General features: G+C 40.2%; 1 protein-coding gene across 3 annotated transcripts in view; it reads right to left on the reverse strand.

The window, feature by feature from the left end:
* The window catches only part of NNT (nicotinamide nucleotide transhydrogenase), an 88590-nt gene that overhangs the window by 40341 nt on the left and 28076 nt on the right, over positions 1-20173 (reverse strand). For all 3 annotated transcript variants that reach the window (XM_043887204.1, XM_043887203.1, XM_043887202.1), the window contains exons 8-10: positions 4475-4608; positions 4013-4204; positions 2964-3117 (exon numbers count right to left, since the gene is read on the reverse strand). In XM_043887204.1, coding sequence (XP_043743139.1) covers positions 2964-3117; positions 4013-4204; positions 4475-4608 — 480 coding nt within the window. The remainder of the gene's footprint in view (positions 1-2963; positions 3118-4012; positions 4205-4474; positions 4609-20173) is intronic.

The raw sequence follows: 20173 nt of genomic DNA on the forward strand, positions 1-20173 counted from the left end.
GTGAGCTCACATCCAATTATCTCAGGAGGATTAAAAGCACACACACACCCACATACAAACAAACATGTGGCAAAGTCAAGGCTTCAAAATTCCACACCCTTGTAAATAATGAGTTGTTTTTGGGTTTTTTTGTTTTTTGCTTTTTTTTTTGAGACATTTCATGATTGGGAAGGGAGGTGAAAGTGAGTTAAAGGTATTGTGGGCAAAACTCAACTTCCTGACCACCACCCCCTAAAATAAATTGTAAACATCTAGTAAAATTTATGAGTCACCTTAATAATAATTTGCACGTTTTCCTCTGCATAACTTGTCCTCTTCTCTGCTTTAAATTTCATTGACGATGCCACATGTGTTTATACAAGTGTTTTTATTCCAGAATTATAGGCCTATAGAGGATCTACCAAAGCATTTTCTACTTGGGCAAGGCACAACCTTTATAAGACAGACTTTGGGGAGGCCCATTTCATGTCACTCTCAGATTTGGCTGAGGAAGAGGGATTTTAAAAGAGTAGGAAGGGTTTCATTCACTCCAGCACCTCCCCAAAACATATGGCTTCCACCCACCCGGGACAGAAGTTTTGCAATTGCTCCTGAATCTGGACTGGACTGCTGGCCAGGGCAGTCAGCTCCAGCCTCAACACCAAGTCAGCAAACAGGATTTTACAAAGAAAAAGGGAAAAAAATACAAATTAAATTAAGAATGTGCAGAATACAAACACTCAGCTCTCAACATACATCTTTAATTATCACCTTTCCTAACAGCAAACATGTGGATGGCTGTTCTGCAACAGAAGAAAGGGTTACCTAGCGGTCAGTGAAAACCAAATGATAATGGGTGACCAGGATGCTGGAATTTAACTTCCTTGAATAAGGTACTTTTTCCCCTTGACATGGTCTATTTCTTTACAAGTGGCATAGATGGAACATTAGCAACTGACAAGTTACTTTAAATTATTCAGTAAGAGTGTAGTTTTAAATTTTTTTATTTTGTTTATTGAACACCCCACATGGCATAGTTTCCCATGATCTTAGCTCCCCAACCAGGGATCCCTTCAGTAGAAGTGTGGAGTCTTAACCACTGGACCACTAGGAAAGTTTATGCAGTTTTATTTCCCTACCCACATATAAGACTTCCAGGGCTCCCATGAATAGCCTGTTAACCATCTGGAGGGAGAGTTAGACAGAATATTGTTTTGAGCTTCAGTTAAACATCAGAGAATCTGTGCAGGGTTATATTTACGGACATGTTTTCTTAAGCCAGGCTGCCTGGTTCAAATTCTGGCTCTACTGCTCGCTAGCTGTATGATCTTAGGCAACTTACTTAACCTCTCTATGCTTCAGTATTCTCTGTAACATTATTAATCCTTTCTGTCTTCATGTAGAAAAAGAAAATAATAATATGCCCAACTCACTGAGTTCTGATAGGGAATAAATGAGCTAAGGCATGTGAAGTGTTTAGCATGATGCCTAGCACTCACTAAATGCCCACATTAGCTATGAAGCACTAAATTATCATCACCTGCAATCAACTGTGTTGGCCATCTAAGATAGAAACTCCTCAGTTGAAGGTTTTCTTATTAACTATTTAATAAACTAAAGTCTTTTCATTTGACATTCATTAATGTCAAATATGCTACATTCAGTCTCTATAATAAAGGAAAAAGAAAAGAAAAACAGGGAAAAAAAGGAAAAAAAGCAAATCACATTCTTTGAAGAAAGCTAGTTAAATAGATTCTAACATATGGTAGAAGTGTTCAAGAAAAACACTTCGCTTTATTATAAGGGAGAAACTTTTAGGGTACAAAAAATTAAATAGACGGCCATCCCTTTATTCACTGGAATATGCCACTGTCGTATCTATTAAAACACAATAAACTTTGACTCAATAAACATAAGAGAAACCTAGAAAAATAAATCATTGTTATATCTCACTACATTTCCTTATGAGTCTGAAAGAAAAATGGAAATTTACAATCTACTGACCATACTCTCCTTGTACAACACAACAATATGGTTTCTTCTTTTTAATAAGTAAGTGCAAATAGGGACACTGCTCCATCTATTCACAATGTTCACAACTAAAGGCTTTTTCAGTCATTTTGCTGAGACTTGCTCTTTATTCAAGGAGAGTTACATATTTAGCCTAAAACATCTGGCCTCACATGGGAATTTGGAGAATGCTGAGGCTACAAGAATTCTGTGTGCTTCGTACCGGTCCTTAATTCTTTATAGTGTGCTTTGTTTGTATTTTGGCTCTCACAAATCTAAACATTTTTAATTCATTCTATGAGACAAACCAACTTAAAATCAAATCTCCATATTTCAAACTCTAACAATTCATAGCCAGAATGAATATCACTATTTTATGATAATTCTTTAGTGTCTTCATGAAGATTAATTAGAAAATGAAGAATCTATGTTAAACTGTAAAGAGATAAAAACTTAAAAACTGAATTTTTTCTACTAGGTGAATAACTTGTTTATTCTTCAAAGCAAATATTTGGTCCCCCCCATCTTACCCAGAGATGTAGATAATCACAAGTGATGTTTTATAAACCACAAAAAATAAATCAATAAGCACATTTAGTTGAACTTTATAACAACACAATCTGACATACATCACTACTCATTATATTTGGTGTATATATATAAAAACATTAACAATTATATTTTAAATATTTTTTATAAATGAAAGGTATTAACCGCCTATGTATTATTTCTCACTTGTTCATTCCAGCATGTACCCTAGTGCCTGCATCTCTGAGAGTGGACAGTGCAGTCTCCAAGTGCACAGAGGTGGGACAGATGACATGTCACATGTGAAAACTGCTTCTAACAAGGCCAAGTCCTGAGAACCCAATGAATGGCAGCTATATTTCATTTACTAACTTTGACAGTTAATACATTACTCACATAATACAGTCACAATTCAAAGTCTAAATCTTCATAAAAGGAACCCTTACCTGCTGTATAGACAGAAGCCGATGTCATCGTCTTCCTGAAGGGCGTGATAGTAGCTGCTTTTTCAGCCTCCAGCTCTGCCACTGTCTTCTGTTTTACTGGGGCTCCTTGAGGAATATTTTTCGGTGTGGGAGCAGGGAAAATCACTTGGCCATCCTAACAGAAATTAGAAAAACAGCACTCTTTAAACCATCCAGCATGCAGTCAATTCAGTGTTACAGAAAAACTCTTCTTTGAAAAACAATTTTAAATAAATATAGAAATTCATATAGTTTATAACATCACTTTATATAAATATATAACATGTGTGTGCATGTTAAGTCACTTCCATCAGTCGCGTCCAACTCTCTGTGACCCTATAGACTTGAGCCCATCAGGCTCCTCTGTCCATGGGGTTCTCCAGGCAAGAATACTGGAGTGAGTTGCCACGCCCTCCTCCAGAGGATTTTCCCAACCCAGGGACTGAACCCGCTTCTCTTATGTCTCCTGTATTGGCAGGCAGGTTCTTTACCACTAGCACCACATGAAAGTGAAAGTGAAGTTGCTCAGTCGTGTCCGACTCTTTGCGACCCCATGGACTGTAGCCTACCAGGATCCTGTCCACAGGATTTTCCAGGCAAGGACACTGGAGTAGGTTGCCATTTCCTTCTCCAGGCAGCACCACATACATGCACATAAATATATAATGGCTGTGTCATGAATACACACATAGACGTACAATTAGTATGTGCATAGAACATATAAGGAAGAAAATAGAACTTAAAAGCAGATAGGTGGGGGAATGTTTAATTTTTACTTTATTCAATTCTGGGGTTTTTGTTTGTTTTTTTTTTCCATTTTTCAAGAGCAATACATATTTAAGTGAGTCACATGCATATTTGCAATATTTTTCTTTAAGGTTTTCTGAATTTTTAAATAAATTTTATTGACATAAACGCAACACATATTTATTAGAATATATCTCAATTCCAAGATAGGATTCTTCCATAAACAAAAATCCTAGAACAAATGTAGAATGAAAACACAGGAAGCAATAGATCTCTTTACTCACCTTCATCACTACAGTTCCTCTAATGACGTGACCCATTGTACCAAAGTCAAAATCATCTTTCACTTCAAAGTAAAAATTATCTTTGTCGGGGCTGATGGCCTTCAGAAGCTTGGTGATGTTGTTGGAATACAGGGTGCTGGCCTGAGTGGCCATTCGGCTGGGAAGGTCTGTGTAGCCTATGTGAGTAATTCCCTAAATGAGTAAAAATACAGTCAGAAAGGTCTATTACTAAATGCTCACATTCTTCCCAGGACAATTCTCAGCCAAGGCTAAGTTTTGAAATTATACATCTTTATATACATACATATACATATTTCAAAAAGAGCTTTAAATGTGACTATTTTTAATTTTAGAGAATGTCTGGCCTCAGTTTCTCTAAATATTTAAAGCAACAAACACCCTCTCACAAATCACTAAAGATGAAGGATCAGGATCGTAGCAAGAGGAAGCTCTGAGCTATACCTTATGAACATAAAGTTCTCCTGGCTTGGTGGTTTCAAAGTTTCCGCCAGCCTCAGCAGCTAAATCCACAACAACTGAACCTTCCTTCATGGACTCGATCATTTCTTTATTAAACAAAATGGGAGCTTTTTTACCTAGTAAAACCAAAGAAAACAGAAAACAGTATAAAGCACATGGTGAGTTTTTAAAACTCTATATTCTAATGATTATGGTAGTCTCTGAGTACTCACAAATTGAACCCTTTCAAGAAACCCCTTAAGGCTGGTCACCTAAGGAAGAAATGGGATGAGCATGAGCCACAAAGCCAGTGGGCAGGAAGGAGCCACTGAACTAGCAAACAACTCTTGCCATCTGCTAACCACAGAAACCTCAACTAGCACTGCTCCTCCCAGCTGGTTTACACCCAGCTCCACTCATGAAAAAAGAAAAAGTCAACATTTTGCCTGTTTTTTGTAAATGCATAATAAATAAGCTAGTAAGGAAACTGTGTGCATGCATATTGGACAATTCATAAACATCACAAATGTCAAGGGAATATTCAGTAGTAATCTATGAATTCCAACATAGTATTTACAGTCATCTTAACCAATGTCACCAGGTTTTCCCACATATTTATTGTGCTGTGTGCCAAGTCGCCTCAGTCAGGTCCAACTCTTTGTGACGCCATAAACTGTAGCCCGCCAGGCTCCTCTGTCCAAGGGGTTTCTCCAGGCAAGTATGTTGGAGTGGGTTGCCATGCCCTCCTCTAGGTGATCTTCCCAACCCAAGGACTGAACCCCATGTCTCTTATGTCTCCTGCTTTGGCAGACAGGTTCTTTACTACTAGTACCACCTGGAAACTTTAATTTAATACAGGATAACTTCAAGGAGAGACAGAGGAGTACCATGATATGGAAATGATAGAATACCAAAACTCCAAAATATCTTAGAAATCACCCATACATTTTTATTCCCAGTCAACAACTATTTTCTCTGTACCTCTGTTGAGTCGAGTTCTGTGCCTGGTGCTGGGAATTTACTGGTAGAAAAACAGAAAAGATTGCTTTTCTCATGGAGCATACTCTTCACAAGATATTTCACATTTTAAATCATATACTAATTCTTACATAGAGGATAAAGCACTGAACACAAGGGTTTTTCAAGATAACATACATCAATCAGTATGTTCAACAGGGGCCCACATGGTGGGTATAATATCTTGTTCAAGTTTCACAAAACAAGGTAAATATCTAAGCCAAAAGAAAAAGGGCATGAACTTTTGAGACTGACTATCAGAAAGCAGAGAGCTAATAGGCTAATTATTTCTTCTTCTGAAAGTTTTCAACTCTGAGTGAAGTTTAGTAAAAACACTGTCAATTTTATAAATGGAAATCAACTAAAAGTAAAATTTGCATTATAATAATCTGTTTTTCAAACTATTTGACTGGAATACACACGATTTCAAAAAGGAAACAACCTTTCTTTATAGCACATGTAAAAAAAAGAGTTGTAAAGATACAAGTGGGTATACCTCCTTTCTCAATGCAAACTTAATACTTCCAAGATGAAGCCCAACTCCTAAGTCTCCCTATGACTGAAGGCCTTTCTCCCCCAGTTGAAGCACTCTGCCTAGCATTCCTTCTCATTACTGCTCCACTGGACCTTCTGCTCCAACCATACTGGTTTGTTAGGGAAGATCTGGGGCTCTCTTCTGAGTCCCTGTGGAAAGGAGCAGGAATGAGGAGGTCTTTGCTTCCCTGACAGCTCAGTTGGTAAAGAATCCACCTGCAATGCAGGAGACCCCGGTTCGGTCCCTGGGTTGGGAAGATCCCCTGGAGAAGGGAAAGGCTACCCATTCCAGTATTCTGGCCTGGAGAAGTCCATGGGGTCGCAAAGAGTCGGGCACGACTGAGCAAATTTCACTTCACTTTCCCAAAGACAACTCCCAGAAGTCCTGGTAGCTTCACTACTTCTCAAAATTCTCTGGAATTTTGCATTCCTTTCCTCTAGTCTCCCATGCTACAGTCCAACAAAGGCACCCTCAATATTTTAACCTTTACTCAAGCATGGGAATTTGGGGATGCAAACCACACACATCTGAGGACTCCCCAAAATAAAAGTCATGCTGCTTAGTTCTGCAGTTATTTAAAGCTACGGGTGACAGAGTTGCTTTCACATAAAGGAGCAAATTTAAAGGGCTAAATTTGACTGTCATCACTACCCACCTCTGGTGCCTCATCTCTCCTAAGCCTCATCTAATAGAACATCATCGCTATTAACCAGATTCATGTTTCTCACAGTTTTCCCTTCCACCTCTCTTGTGCCCTCTGGTCTTAGGTTGACATGCCTTAAACTACTCTTTTGGCTATAACCAATTTAGATACATGTCTACCCCCTTTGACTTCTAACTGCACCAACTTTACAAACATCAACTTCACAAATTTGATCTGGCATCTAACTAACGTCTCTTGCTCCCAAAATTCTGAATTCCTTCTTCCTTCTGAGTTAACTATAGCTATAGCTCAGACCCTGGATCTGTAATACTGCCCATTTAATAAGATGTCAAGTGGCCAAAACCATTTAGGCTCCCTAGAAAATATCTAACGTACCACCTATTTCTCTTCTTCAATTTTATTTATTCAACCTACACAAAGCAATTCTGCAGTGGCTCACACATATATATATTTGCGTTGCAACAGAGATAACAGGTGTACTGGCCGTATTATCCGTATTATCACTCTGAAATTCAATCTCTTTGAAAGAAGAGCATTTTCCTTCACATAAAATATTTTATTTAGTATATAGCCAAATAATGGGAAGGGAAGTCAAAAAATATATTTAAAGTCATAAAGGAATGTTTAAAAAACATGGAATTATTACAAGTAAAAAGTACACAACAAAACAGTATGTATAGGATGCTCCCATTTAGTAAAAAATAAAATTATACACATATATATGAACGTTTCAAACATACACACATACACATACACACACACACACACACACACACACACGCAAAATACTACAAATACTATAAAGTTCCTGGGCTTCTCTGGTAGCTCAGCTGGTAAAGAATTTGCCTGCAATGCGGGAGACCCCAGTTTGATTCCTGGGTCAGGAAGATCCCCTGGAGTAGGGACAGGTTACCCACTCCAGTATTCTTGGGCTTCCCTGGTGGCTCAGAAGTGGGCCACAATGTGGGAGACCTGGGTTGGATCCTTGGGCTGGGAGGATCCCCTGGAGGAGGGCATGGCGACCCACTCTAGTCCTGCCTGGAGAATTCCGTGGACAGAGTAGCCTGGCCGGCTGTAGTCCACGGGGCCACAAAGAGTCAGGCACCACTGAGGGACTAAGTACACACGAATATGGTTCCTAGCAAATTTTACAGAGTATGTTTAACAGTATCAGGATATCTTTGAGTGGTAAGACTAATTTATTTTCTTCTTTATGCTTTTTCTTATCTCCCAAGTTTTCTAGAAGAGCTTACTTTAATGTTATTGCTTTAAAAATTCAATAAGGGCTACAGGGAATACAATGATGAATGTAACAGTGCAGCTGCCTTTAAGAACTCACATGTGGACTAATTTTTTGAAAATTCTGAAAAGTGCAGAAATGCAAATTAAAAACAGAAGGGAAAAACAGAGCCAAAAGAGGAGCAGAGTAGTACATAAAAATTCCAAATGAGCAAATCCTCAAAAGATTAGGTCAAGAGAGGGAAAGACGGAGAAGGAAATTTCAAAATACTCTCTTACCCTGATGGCCTACTGTGACAAAAACATAATAAACGCTAAGTGTGGCATGACAAAATGGAAAGAACAAAAAAATAATAAGATGATTAGTTAGCTTTGCAGGAGGAAATCTACCCAAACCTAACATTTATTTCAAATTAAACTCTGAACTCTATAGGTTAGAATTAATTATAAAAGAATCACTCCACAAAGAGAAGAAGAAAAGATATCCTTGGTAAATCTCTCTCTTGTCTTTAGACTGAAAAGTACTTCTTAAATTTCAGCAATGGGAAAAATTACAAAGGAAAACATCAAGAAATTTAAATATGGAAAGGCATATATTACTATCCTCAGGAGAACATAAACATGACAAAAAATTAATACAATAAAAAGTTCACGGAAATTCAAATAGAAACAAAACACTACACTAAGATCCTAACAGATAAATGAACAGCAAATGCAAATGGTTAATTCAAAGAGAAAGGGTAACAAGCCAATGAAAACAGTTCACCCTCAGTAAGAACCAAAGAAATGTGAGGACAGACATATATATATATACACACACACGACCACGTGTAAACCAGATGGCTAGCTGGGGGCCCCTATACGGCACAGGAGCTCAGCTGGGTGTCCCGTGATGGCCTAAAGGGGCAGGACGGGGGGGTGGGGAGGGAGGGGGGCTCAAGAGGGAAGGCACAAAGGCACACATATAATTGATTTATGTTGCTGCATAGCTGGAACTAACACAACACTGTAAAGCAATTATAATCCAATTTAAAAGATAACATATTAAAAAAAGAAAGAGAAAGAAATTTGAGTATAAAGAATGAGATATATTTTTGCCCTCAAACTGAAAGAGTCAACAAAATCTTGAATGCTGCTGAAATGAAACAATTAATTGGACGATCTCCTGATGAGATTATGAACTACATAATCTTTCAGGAAAGCATAGTTTATCAAGTGTTTACCAAATAGCCAGAAATACTAATATTCATCTACTAATTCTACTTCTAAGATTTGATGAATCCTGGGGAAATAACTGAAAATACAGATATAGGAATAAAGTAGAAAAAAATGTTAGTATACCATTTTTAATTGACAAAAACTGGAAATACACAAAAAGCTTAACTTTGGGAGAACAGTTAAATAAAATACAGTACATTCAAACAAGAAAATTCTAACAAAACCATTAAAATATATTTATGGGGAGTTCTTAATGACTTATTATATTAAGGGGGAAGCTTAAAATAGTATTTAGTGGGGTAAGTAAGAAAGCTATTTTATCTGCATCTAATGTGATAAAAATGCATGGGAAAAAGGCTGAAATGAAATAGTAAAATGTTAATAGTATTTTTCACTGAGTAGAAGGACCACAAATGACCTTTATTTTCTACCTTGTATTCTACTGCATTTCCAACAAAAGTCACACACTATTTTTATAAATATAAATAAACAAAGCATAATCACAACCAGTTTTCCCTTTAAGTAGAGGACAGAGATTAAAGAGCTGTACTAGAAGAATTAAAATAACTAAGAAATACCCTTACCCAGTCTGTTTACTTACCAACAGAAAACACTTCACTCAAAATCCTCTGCCCTCCCTGCTATAGCAAAGGAAGCTATACAGTTAGGAAAGCCTTTCAAAGAGTGAATCCAAATACTTACACAGGGAGACAGAATCATAACTAAGGATGGATAACAAACAGGAAGATGCGCACAGGTTTTTTTTTTTATATATAACATGCTGCTGCTGCTGCTAAGTCGCTTCAGTCATGTCCGACTCTGTGCGACCCCATAGACGGCACCCCACCAGGTTCCGCTGCCCCTGGGATTCTCCAGGCAAGAACACTGGAGAGGGTTGCCATTTCCTTCTCCAATGCATGAAAGGGAAAAGGGGAAGTGAAGTCGTTCAGTCGTGTCCGACTCTTCTCGACCCCATGGACTGCAGCCCACCAGGCTCCTCTGTCCATGGGATTTTCCAGGCAAGAGTGCTGGAGTGGGTTGCCATTGCCTTCTCCATTATATAACATAGAAAAGAATAAATCCAACATTTAGATTTACCCATAATACCCCAGTGACAGATCTTAGACACATGGATAAAAGATCAAATGAGCATATCAGGTGTTTCAGGACAGGACTTTATAAAAGGAGGCAGAAAGGTTAATAAAACGAGGCAGATACGAGGGGGTTTTTTTAGAGGCACACTTGGGCTTTCCCCTTTTGACTGCTCATTTCTGTTAATTTTATCATTTATTTGCAGAAGATGAGAAACACAAAAAGATCAAAACTTACATCTCTTCAAACCACCACTCGCCAAGAAAAGAATCACTATGATTGAAAAAACTCAACAAGGAGAAAAACATATTAATCTATTTCCTGACAGAAAACAAACTGTGGCTAGAGGTCTGGAAAGATGTCCAACTTCATGAACTACTCCTTGGTTCCTTCTGATGCATGGATATTAAGTTCCTGGTAAGATTACTCAGTTCCCTCCCATCTGGGAGTTTACTTCCGTACTTTTGCCAAGACAGTCGTAGGACATCATGCACTCATGGTCATCATTCAAGTATTCATCTATTCACTGACTCAAGTAATACCCATTCAGTGCCTACCATGTACAGGCTAAATGGGGAAGGAAAGCTGTACTTATAGCTCTGAGATCTAACAGTTTAGGACTGAAGGAGGTTGCATTCAAAGATTAGGGAACATTTTTATTAGGAGAATAACTGAGATATTTATAACACTCATCTAAAAATTTTAATTACAGAGTTTCCTAATTGGATGGCCATTATTTGGGGTAAGTAGAGGTGCCATGGGCTTCCCTGGTAGCTCAGTGGTAATGAACCTGCCTGCCAATGCAGGAGACAGGGGTTCAATCCCTGGATCAGGAAGATCCCCTGGAGAAGGAAATGACAACCCACTCCAGTATTCTTGCCTGGGAAATTCCATGGACAGAGAAGCCAGGTGGGCTACAGTCCATGGGGTCACAAAAGAGTCAGAACGACTTAGTGACTAAACAATAACAACAGACAGAGGTGCCACAGATTAATACAAGGGATTCATGAACCTCTGTGCATGCAGAACTGACTGCAGGCTGAAAAAACGCCTCACATATGTGCACTGTTTCTTGATGTGTGCCTATATGGCAGTGCGTCACACATATTTATTCTGAAATGTGACTGAATTAATAGTAGCTTTTCATACTCCTGTGTTTTCTTATTAAACAAATACCAAGATGCATTTGTTAAAGAGGCAAATTCAAAAACTTCTAGAAAAGATTGCATGCTAAGTCGCTTGTGTCCGACTCTTTGCAACCTTATGGACTGTAGCCCTCCAGGCTCCTCTGTCCATGGATTTTCCAGGCAAGAATACTGGAGTGGGTACCTGTGCCCTCCTCCAGGGGATCTTCCTAACCCAGGGATCAAACCCCTGTCTCTTAAGTGTCCTGCACTGGCGCCACCTGGGTTTCTAAAAATAGCTTTACTGCTATGTGGCAAAAGAAAATACCATTGGCCTCTACAACACTAAATTCAAATAGAGAGACTTAGCTTAAACTAAAACCAACGGCTAAAGCTTTACTGGAAAGTTCTACAAAATGTTATCCCTCTCTGAGTAAATCAGATCTAACATGATCATCTGAAATAATGAATTTTTAGATTCTGTCTTAGCGGAAAAAGAATCAAGCCCTCACAGACAACTTTAATAACACCAAAAAAAAAAAAGAAGAAGAAAATTCAGAGGAAACCACTAAAAATATTACAAACAACAAGACACCAAGATGAAAAAGGTTTACCACAAAGTTTTATAATAATTCCAAAGAACATTTAGCATTACTTACTGGAATTATTCAATGGCATTTAATCAGATGGGGAAATTCCTAACTTCCTGGCCTGTAAGGCATCAAATTAACCAGGCTCAAGAAAAACTTTCTGCTTTAACAAGAACATAGCATGTTTAACAATATAGTAACAAAGAGATTAATAATATAAATTATTAAATATATTTATCTAAACCAAAATAGATTTCTTGTGAACAAGTACTATAAACACAAGGATAATTTTAATGTAACACACTACTATATGGACTACATGCAAAACAGAGCATGTAAAGATGTTCTGAACTGTAGTATTTATGCATTAAGGAGTATCATTCAAGAACACAATTTTACATTGAGCACTGGTGTTTATCCAGCATCCTCTAATCACTACACTGACATTCATTTTCTCAACATAGTCCATGAGCTTTAAGGAGAAATAACCTGAAACTACTCCAAAGGCAGGCCTGGCTGGCCCAAGGATAACTTATTGATGACCTGTTCAGAAATCCAGGTGTAAGCTGAGGGGCCCAGCCTACACTGATTGGTTCAAAAGTGGTGGTGTTGGGACTTTTTTGGTGGCTAAGACTCTGAGCTCCCAATGCAGGGGACCCAGGTTCGATTCCCCGTCAGGGAACTAGATCCAACATGCTCCAACTAAGACCCAGATAAATAAGTAAAAATAAATTTTTTAAAAAGTGAAGACATTACCGAATCAAAGTAAATAAGAATGAGGGAAAGTGCGCTAAGGGCTTCTGAGAAAGAAGTTTCCTTGGTGTTCAAGAGGGAGCCATCAGAGGCCTTGTCCTCCGGTGGAGTAACGTGCTGTGCGCAGAGGCCCGAAGCTGCTTCTGCCTCTGCCCCTGAGGCTGAAACCAACCAGAGGGGGCCGCGCTGAGAGGACGAAGGGGCCCAGCAGGGTTCCCCGGAGCACACCTCTCCAGTTACGACTGGGCTTTTTTCCATTACAAGTGACAAGTGAAAGTCACTCAGTCATGTCCAATTCTTTGTGACCCCATGGGCTATAGTCAGGGGAAGTCTCCAGGCCAGAATACTGGAGTGGGTAGCCTTTCCCTTCTCCAGGGGATCTTCCCAACCCAGCAATAGAACTGAGATCTCCCACACTGCAGGCTGATTCTTTACCAGCTGAGCCACAAAGGAAGCCCAGTTTTTTCAGTTACAAGACCCAACAAATCTCCTTTCTGGTTTAAGGCAGATTGTGCTGGAACGTCTGCTTCTGGCAGCCAAAGGCATTCTAACTTATACACACCAAAGGCTCTTCTGGAATTTCAAAATCATAGGTGGGGTTCAAATAGTGAGTCTTAAAATGTAAAAATGTTACAGATCAGGACAAAAGGCTTTTTATACAAATATATGTATACATAAAGAAGAAAGAGATCATTGGTTATGTAATAGATTAGATGTCACAGAAAACTGCTGAACATTTTTGACCCATTGATCTAATGAGTCTCTGATTCTGCCAAGTGTGGTAGACAGAGCAACACAACAGATCCAACCCCCCCCCTCCACCGCCCCAGCTCTGTTATCACTGGAGAGGCTACAGACAGCTGTGTTTGTGAAGAGAGAGAGATCCTGAGAGTGAATGTGCGAGTCGCTCAGTCGTGTCCGACTCTTTGCAGCCCCGTGGACTGTAGCCCGCCAGGCTCCTCTACCACGGGACTCTCCAGGCAAGAGCACTGGAGTGGGCTGCCATGCCCTCTTCCAGGGGATCTTCCTGACCCATCGGCGTCTCCCACGTGGCAGGCAGAGTTTTTACCATCTGAGCTACCAGGGGGTACGGAATGATCCTGACCTAACCTTAAATAGTCAAATAGAGTACGCTGCATGTCACTGCTATTCTTGGACCTAGACAAAAATTTTCTCTGCCTAATTAATTATTTGTATAAGGAACCAGAGAGAAAGTCAAGCTGGCAAAAATTTGACTTTTATGAATTGGATGCCTCAAGATATTTCTAGATGTAATACCTAGCAAAAATGATAAGTCAACAGCATGTTTTAGCAGATTAGAGAAACCCCTAAAGATTTATTTAAAGAAGAAACCTAAAAACAAGCCTTTACCCAATAATTAGAGAACACATTTATAAAAATTTTCCCAGGATTATCTTAATAATTTACCTGTTACAGCTATAAAATTCTGTATAGATAAAAATTAAAATTAATCAAGGCTTTACCATGGAATCATAATCTATGGGAATTCTCAAGAAAAGGAAAACAACCTACCAAACTTAAAATGGTAACGTAAAAAGGAAACATGTATTATATAACATATATGTAAATATATATTACATTAAGCAATAGTTAGTCGCATAGTCGTGTCTGACACTGCAATCCCATGAACTGTAGCCTGCCTGGCTCCTCTGTCCATGGAATTCTCCAGGAAAGAGTACTGGAGTGGGCTGCCATTCCCTTCTCCTGGGGATCTTTCCCACCCAGGGATGAATGTCTCCTGCACTGGCAAGGCAGGTTCTTTACCACTAGCACCACCTGGGAAGCTTATTTAGGTGTACATTAGCTACCAAAATCCCTAAATAGATTAATGAATATTTATTATACACTTATTCATAAAACAATTAGAAAGTTATTTTTTAATAGAAATAATACTGTTTATTTTCTTTTCCATGTCAGAAAACTTAGAATGAGATTGACGAAAAAGCCTTAATGAAACAAGTATCTTCAGAAAAGTCAGATGAAAAGCAAGTTAAGTCACAGTTTTCCACAGTGAAATCCATGCTAGATTGCCATCTAAAGGCAATGGTTTTGTAACTTCATGAGTTATGTCCATAAGCTTGAAGATTTCAGAGACTCTCTCTGACATACCACAAAATGCTAAAGAATGTCCAGACTTTCTACAGCAAAATTCAACGAGCTGTTCAGTCTGGGTACTATCTGCAAGACAAGCATCACCAATGGAAGAAAGGAGATTATGCTAATACTCTACGTGCCAGGCCCTACGCTGGGCTTTTTCCCTTAACAAGTCCTCAAAACAGCTCTGCAAGATGAAAATGTTTACCTCCTTTTCAGAGATGAGGAATCTGAAGTTAAGAAAGACACATCAGCTGTTAAGTAGTAGAACTAGAATGCGAATCTACTCTGTCTGGTTCTAAATCCATGATCTGATCGCCAATGAATGGATTAAGCATAAGCAGTTATAAGGGACGTGTCCCCAGTGGCTCGGTGGTAAAAAATCCGTCTGCAATGCAGGTGATGCAGGTTAGATCCCTGGGTCAGGAAGATCCCCTGGAAAAGGAAATGGCACCCCACTTCAGTACTCTTGCCTGGAAAATTCCATGGGCAGAGGAGTCTGATGGGCTACAGTCCATAGGGTCGCAAAGAGTCGGACACAGCAGAAGTGACTGAGCACACACACAGTACAGGGGAAGAGGAAAGCAGCTTTTAGCTCCTCACCAAAATCCACCTTTGCTATGGGCTGAATTGTGTCCCCAGAAAAATTCATATGTTGAAGCCCTAACCCACAGTAACTCAGAATATGACTATATTTGGACATAGAATCTTTAAAGAGATGATTACATTAAATGAGGCCATCAGGGTGGGCTCCAGACCAATGACTGTATCCTTAAAACAAGAGAAAATGAGGACACACACACCAAAAAAAGATACCAAGACTATATGAGGACACAGGAGAAGAGACTCTCTGCAAGCCCAGGAAAGATGCCTCAGAAGAAACCAAACCTGCTGACACCTTGATCTTGGACTTCTAGGCTCCAGACAGAAAGAAAATAAATTTCTATCATTTAAGCAACACCACCACTCCTCCCCCCACCACTCCAGTCTGTGACCTTTTGTTATGGCAGCCTCAGCAAACTACCACAATGTTCTCTTATTCCTGTGGGCACTGTGAGACTACAATTCCCACCTTCCTTCACAGTTAGGTCTGACCACGTGACTAGGTCTTTAGCAAGAGAAATGTTAACAGAGGTGGTATGTGCCACTTCTGGGCATCCCGCGCACACTCCTCCATGGCCTTTGGCTACTAGTCAGTGGAACACAGACAGTATCTTGAATGACTTTCAGAGCCTCATCACCATGATGGTGATACTGTCGTACTTGAATCCCAGAGGACTACAAGGAGAGCTGCCTTCCAATGTGTCAACCACCCTATTACTGTTAACTGAGCAGGGAATAAATGTCTATAATGTCTGAGCTCTGGGGTGAATTTGTTAGGCAGCTAGACCACCCTAACTAACACTGAGACACAGGAAGGAAGGAAGGAAGAACAGAAATGCACAAGGTGGAAGGTGCTGGTTGTAGCTCTAACTCTATTGGGTCCTCCTCACCAGAGCAGCATCAGTCTCCCAGTTCTTTTCATTTCAAGGACTGCCAGGGAGGGAAACACGATGCTACCCAATCTTGCAACATACTTTGGGAGAAACAACAGACCAAACCAGAAGATTCCATGCCATAAATCTTCTTAACGGGATATCTGTTAAATTTGGCCCAGTCTCTCATTAAATGCACTCAAACATACTCTAAACAGTCAAGACTGACACATGGTGATGGAAAACTTCACAACTTTGGCATCTTCTTCTTGATGACAAGTTGTCCTGCTGTGTTGAAAGTTACAAAGAGGTGTGTAGACAGCCTGTGGTTACCAACCCTTGATGTTGCAATATTTAAGTATTTCTTTCTGTCCTTCAAAATTCTCAAAACAAATGAAACTTCATACAAGTAACATTACAAAATTCCATACAATCACACAATGCATTTATTGGAGGGGAGGCTGGTACATGAGTCAGGTTAGTCAATAAAAGAAAGTTAAACCATTCTTCAAAAAAAGTTGGAAATCACTGATCTGTACAGTTCTGTCCTATTGGACCACAATGCTTACAGAATGAAAAGAATAAATCTGAAAAACAAAGCTTTACTTTAGAGAATAACCTTGAGTAGTCATCGAAACAATAATATTTTTGTGGAATTTCATAAATGAAGATTATGTTGCTGAATCAATTATTCTCCTGCCTAAAAGAACAAGTTTGAAAATTACTGTGGAAAGTTACTCTTTTGTACTATATTTCTACTCTATATGAAAGACGGATTCCAACAGACAGATGGAGATCTGATGGAGAACCAGTGTTGATTTTCCAGGAGACTGTGAGAGCCCTCAGGTTTGGTCTCTTATGTGTAAGGCCCTTGCATATCAAGGGAGAACATCCCCTCCCAATTCCCCAGAGTCATGCAAAACTACCACAAAGGTCCTTTGCAGGCAGATTCTTTACCACTGAGCCCCTGGGGAAGCCCAAAAATAAAAAATACTGTTACCCTAATCTTCATTGTGCCTAAAAAAGGTCCAAGCATATATGGCCTAAGCCATTATAATTTATAATCAAGCAATGAATAGCCCCCCTCCTGGCTGACAGGATACTTCTAACTCCTGAGCAGATCATCCCACCGCTTCCTAAGTCTATCATCTGAGAGGCCTAGCTAATCACCTCAAATTGCAAATATGGCAAGAGTCCTAGTTTCGAAAATTTAAGAAAGCTAGCTTCCTTTCTTAGTTTAAGACTAGCCTCTGCAGTATTCCTAGCCAAGAGTATTCGATCTTTCCTTGGATAGCACTGGTAAAATGAAAGAGACTGTACCAACTAAGAATAGAGAAGGAACCCACATGAGCTCAGAACATCTGCTGAGCTACTGCTGTATACGGGGCTCCGCGGTAAGCAGCGTCCACGGCAGAGGTGAGCCAGGCACTCTGGCGGCGCAGGGAGATGGGGCAACCGCAGGGCAGTGAGCTGAGCACTGCTGGCGCTCGAGCCACGGGCAAATGCAACAAGTGCAGGGGGAAAAAGAGTGTTTGCTCCAGAGCAGGGGACAGCAGAAACTAGGGAGTAACCACTGAATCAGTAGGACTTCAAAAGGCAGAGAAGGGCAGGGACAGCATTCCCAAGAGAAGGAACAGAATGTTCAAAGCCTGAAAGTCTTTGGCCTCTTGGTGCAGATCACAGCAGCCAGCATGACTGAAATCAGGCCCAGGGAGCGTGAAATTAGTTTAACATGAGGCCCCAAGCTAAACCGGGACTAGAAACTGAAAGGCAACAAACACTTCACCACGGGGTGCAAAATTGAGAGCACAGGGAAAGGGTGGGGGTGGAGAGAGGGGATGTGCTCCAATCCGGATGACTTTAGATGCCTTTATCTAACAATGCTGGGAACACGCGCAGTCCAAGTTACTGTCCTTATTAAACAAAATCCCAGGCTTTCCAGTGCCATTACAAAATGAGGGCAGGACCTGAGGTGGGGAAGGGGAGAACGGGAATGTCAAGTGACCCCACGATGCTCATGTTTTGTAAGCGGGTGGCCATCAGGAAAGGTCCTAAATGGAAAAGGCTGTTTTCATCAGGGTGGATTTTCTGTGTGCCGCATGGCACTCCTAAGTGTCTCAGGAATTTAGGCAAAATCTGTTTAAACACACAGTCAGTGCTAAACCACTGCAATTCCTCCTCACCCGTCCTAACTTACCAATCAGATTTTCAATCTGATTCAGTCTCTTCCTGATTAAACATTCCAAGTCTATGAAGAGTCTCTCTAGATACTTTTTAATGATGACCCTAAAGGTCACAAAAGGTTGGAAGCACTCCCTGGTGGGTACGGAACCACAAACTGACACTCTCCACTAGGCCCTCTCTTGAAGTTACCTGCCATTAAGTTAAATGCTAGCCCTCATCCATCACCCAACCCAACTGAGAGGATCTAGAGGATGGTATAAGATACCAGACAGCATAAACCAGATTCCATTGACAGATGAATAGATAAAGAAGCGGTGGTACATAAATACAATGGAATACTACTTAGCCATAAAAAGGAATGCATGTGAGTCAGTTCTAATGAGGTGGATGAACTTCAAAGTGAAGTCAGAAATAGAGAAACAAATATTGTATATTAACACATATATATATGGAACATAAGGGCTTCCCTGGAAGCTCAGCTGATAAAGAATCTGCCTGCCAATGCAGGAGACCAAGATCAATTCCTGAGTCGGGAAGTTCACATGGAGAAGGGACAGGCTACCCACTCCAGTATTCTTGGGCTTCCCTGGTGGCTCAGATGGTAAAGAATCCACCTGCAATGCAGGAGACCTGGGTTCGATTCCTGGGTTGGGATCCCCTAGAGGAGGGCATGACAACCCACTCCAGTATTCTTGCCTGGAGAAACCTCATGGACAGAGGAGCCTGGCAGGATACAGTCAGTCCATGGGGTCGCAAAGAGTCGGACACGAATGAGCAGCTAAGCACAGCACAGCATGGAATCTAGAAATAATACTGATCATCTATTCACAGGGCAGCAGTGGAGATGCAGACGCAGAGAACAGACTATGGACATGGGTGGAGCGGAGGAAGCAGAGGGTGAGACGAACGGAGACAGTGGCGTGGAAGCATATGCACTACCATATGTAAAGCAGAGAGCCAATGAAAATCTGCTATATCAATCAGAGCACTCAAACCGAGGCTCGCTAACAACCTAGAGGGGTGGGAAAGAGTGGGGGCTGGGAGGGAGATTCAAGAGGGAGGGGACATATGTGTGCCTGTGGCTAATTCATGTTGATGTATGCCAGAAATGAAACCTATATTGTAAAGCAATTATATTTAATTACAATTAAAGCAATTTTAATTGTAAAGCAATTAAAAAGAAACTAAAAAAAAATAAAAGCAGGCAGCATAATAAGCAGATGGCTATAGAAACATCTCATTCTACCTAGGATCCTCCTGAGTACAATGCTATTGTGTGTCCAAGCCCACTAATTTACCCACTTTACATGATTGCTGCCTGAAGCAAGCTAACTGCCCATGTTCCTCTCTTAATGTTCTTATCCTGGCCAGGTCTTCAGCACAGCCGCGAGGATCTCTGTCTAAGGAATTGCTACTTGGGGAACTTATGACATTTGACTTAATCCCCTTTGGATCCACTCAAGGAAAACTTCAGAACAACTTATGCTCCAGCAGTCTTTCAGGAACAAGACACACACCGTCAGGTGATCCATGCAAAGGCTCGGGACAAACATCAATAAGGGTATAATGTCAAGGACACTGTTTTTCAAAGGGCACGTGGACCTTTATATAACCTCTTCAATCTTTTTTTTTTTTTTAAATGCTCATAATTTCAAGTTTCAGTCCCCTAGGGATATGAAAGATCTTTAGAAAGACC

Source organism: Cervus elaphus, chromosome 25 (assembly GCF_910594005.1).
Source record: "Cervus elaphus chromosome 25, mCerEla1.1, whole genome shotgun sequence".
Taxonomy (NCBI): Eukaryota; Metazoa; Chordata; class Mammalia; order Artiodactyla; family Cervidae; genus Cervus; species Cervus elaphus.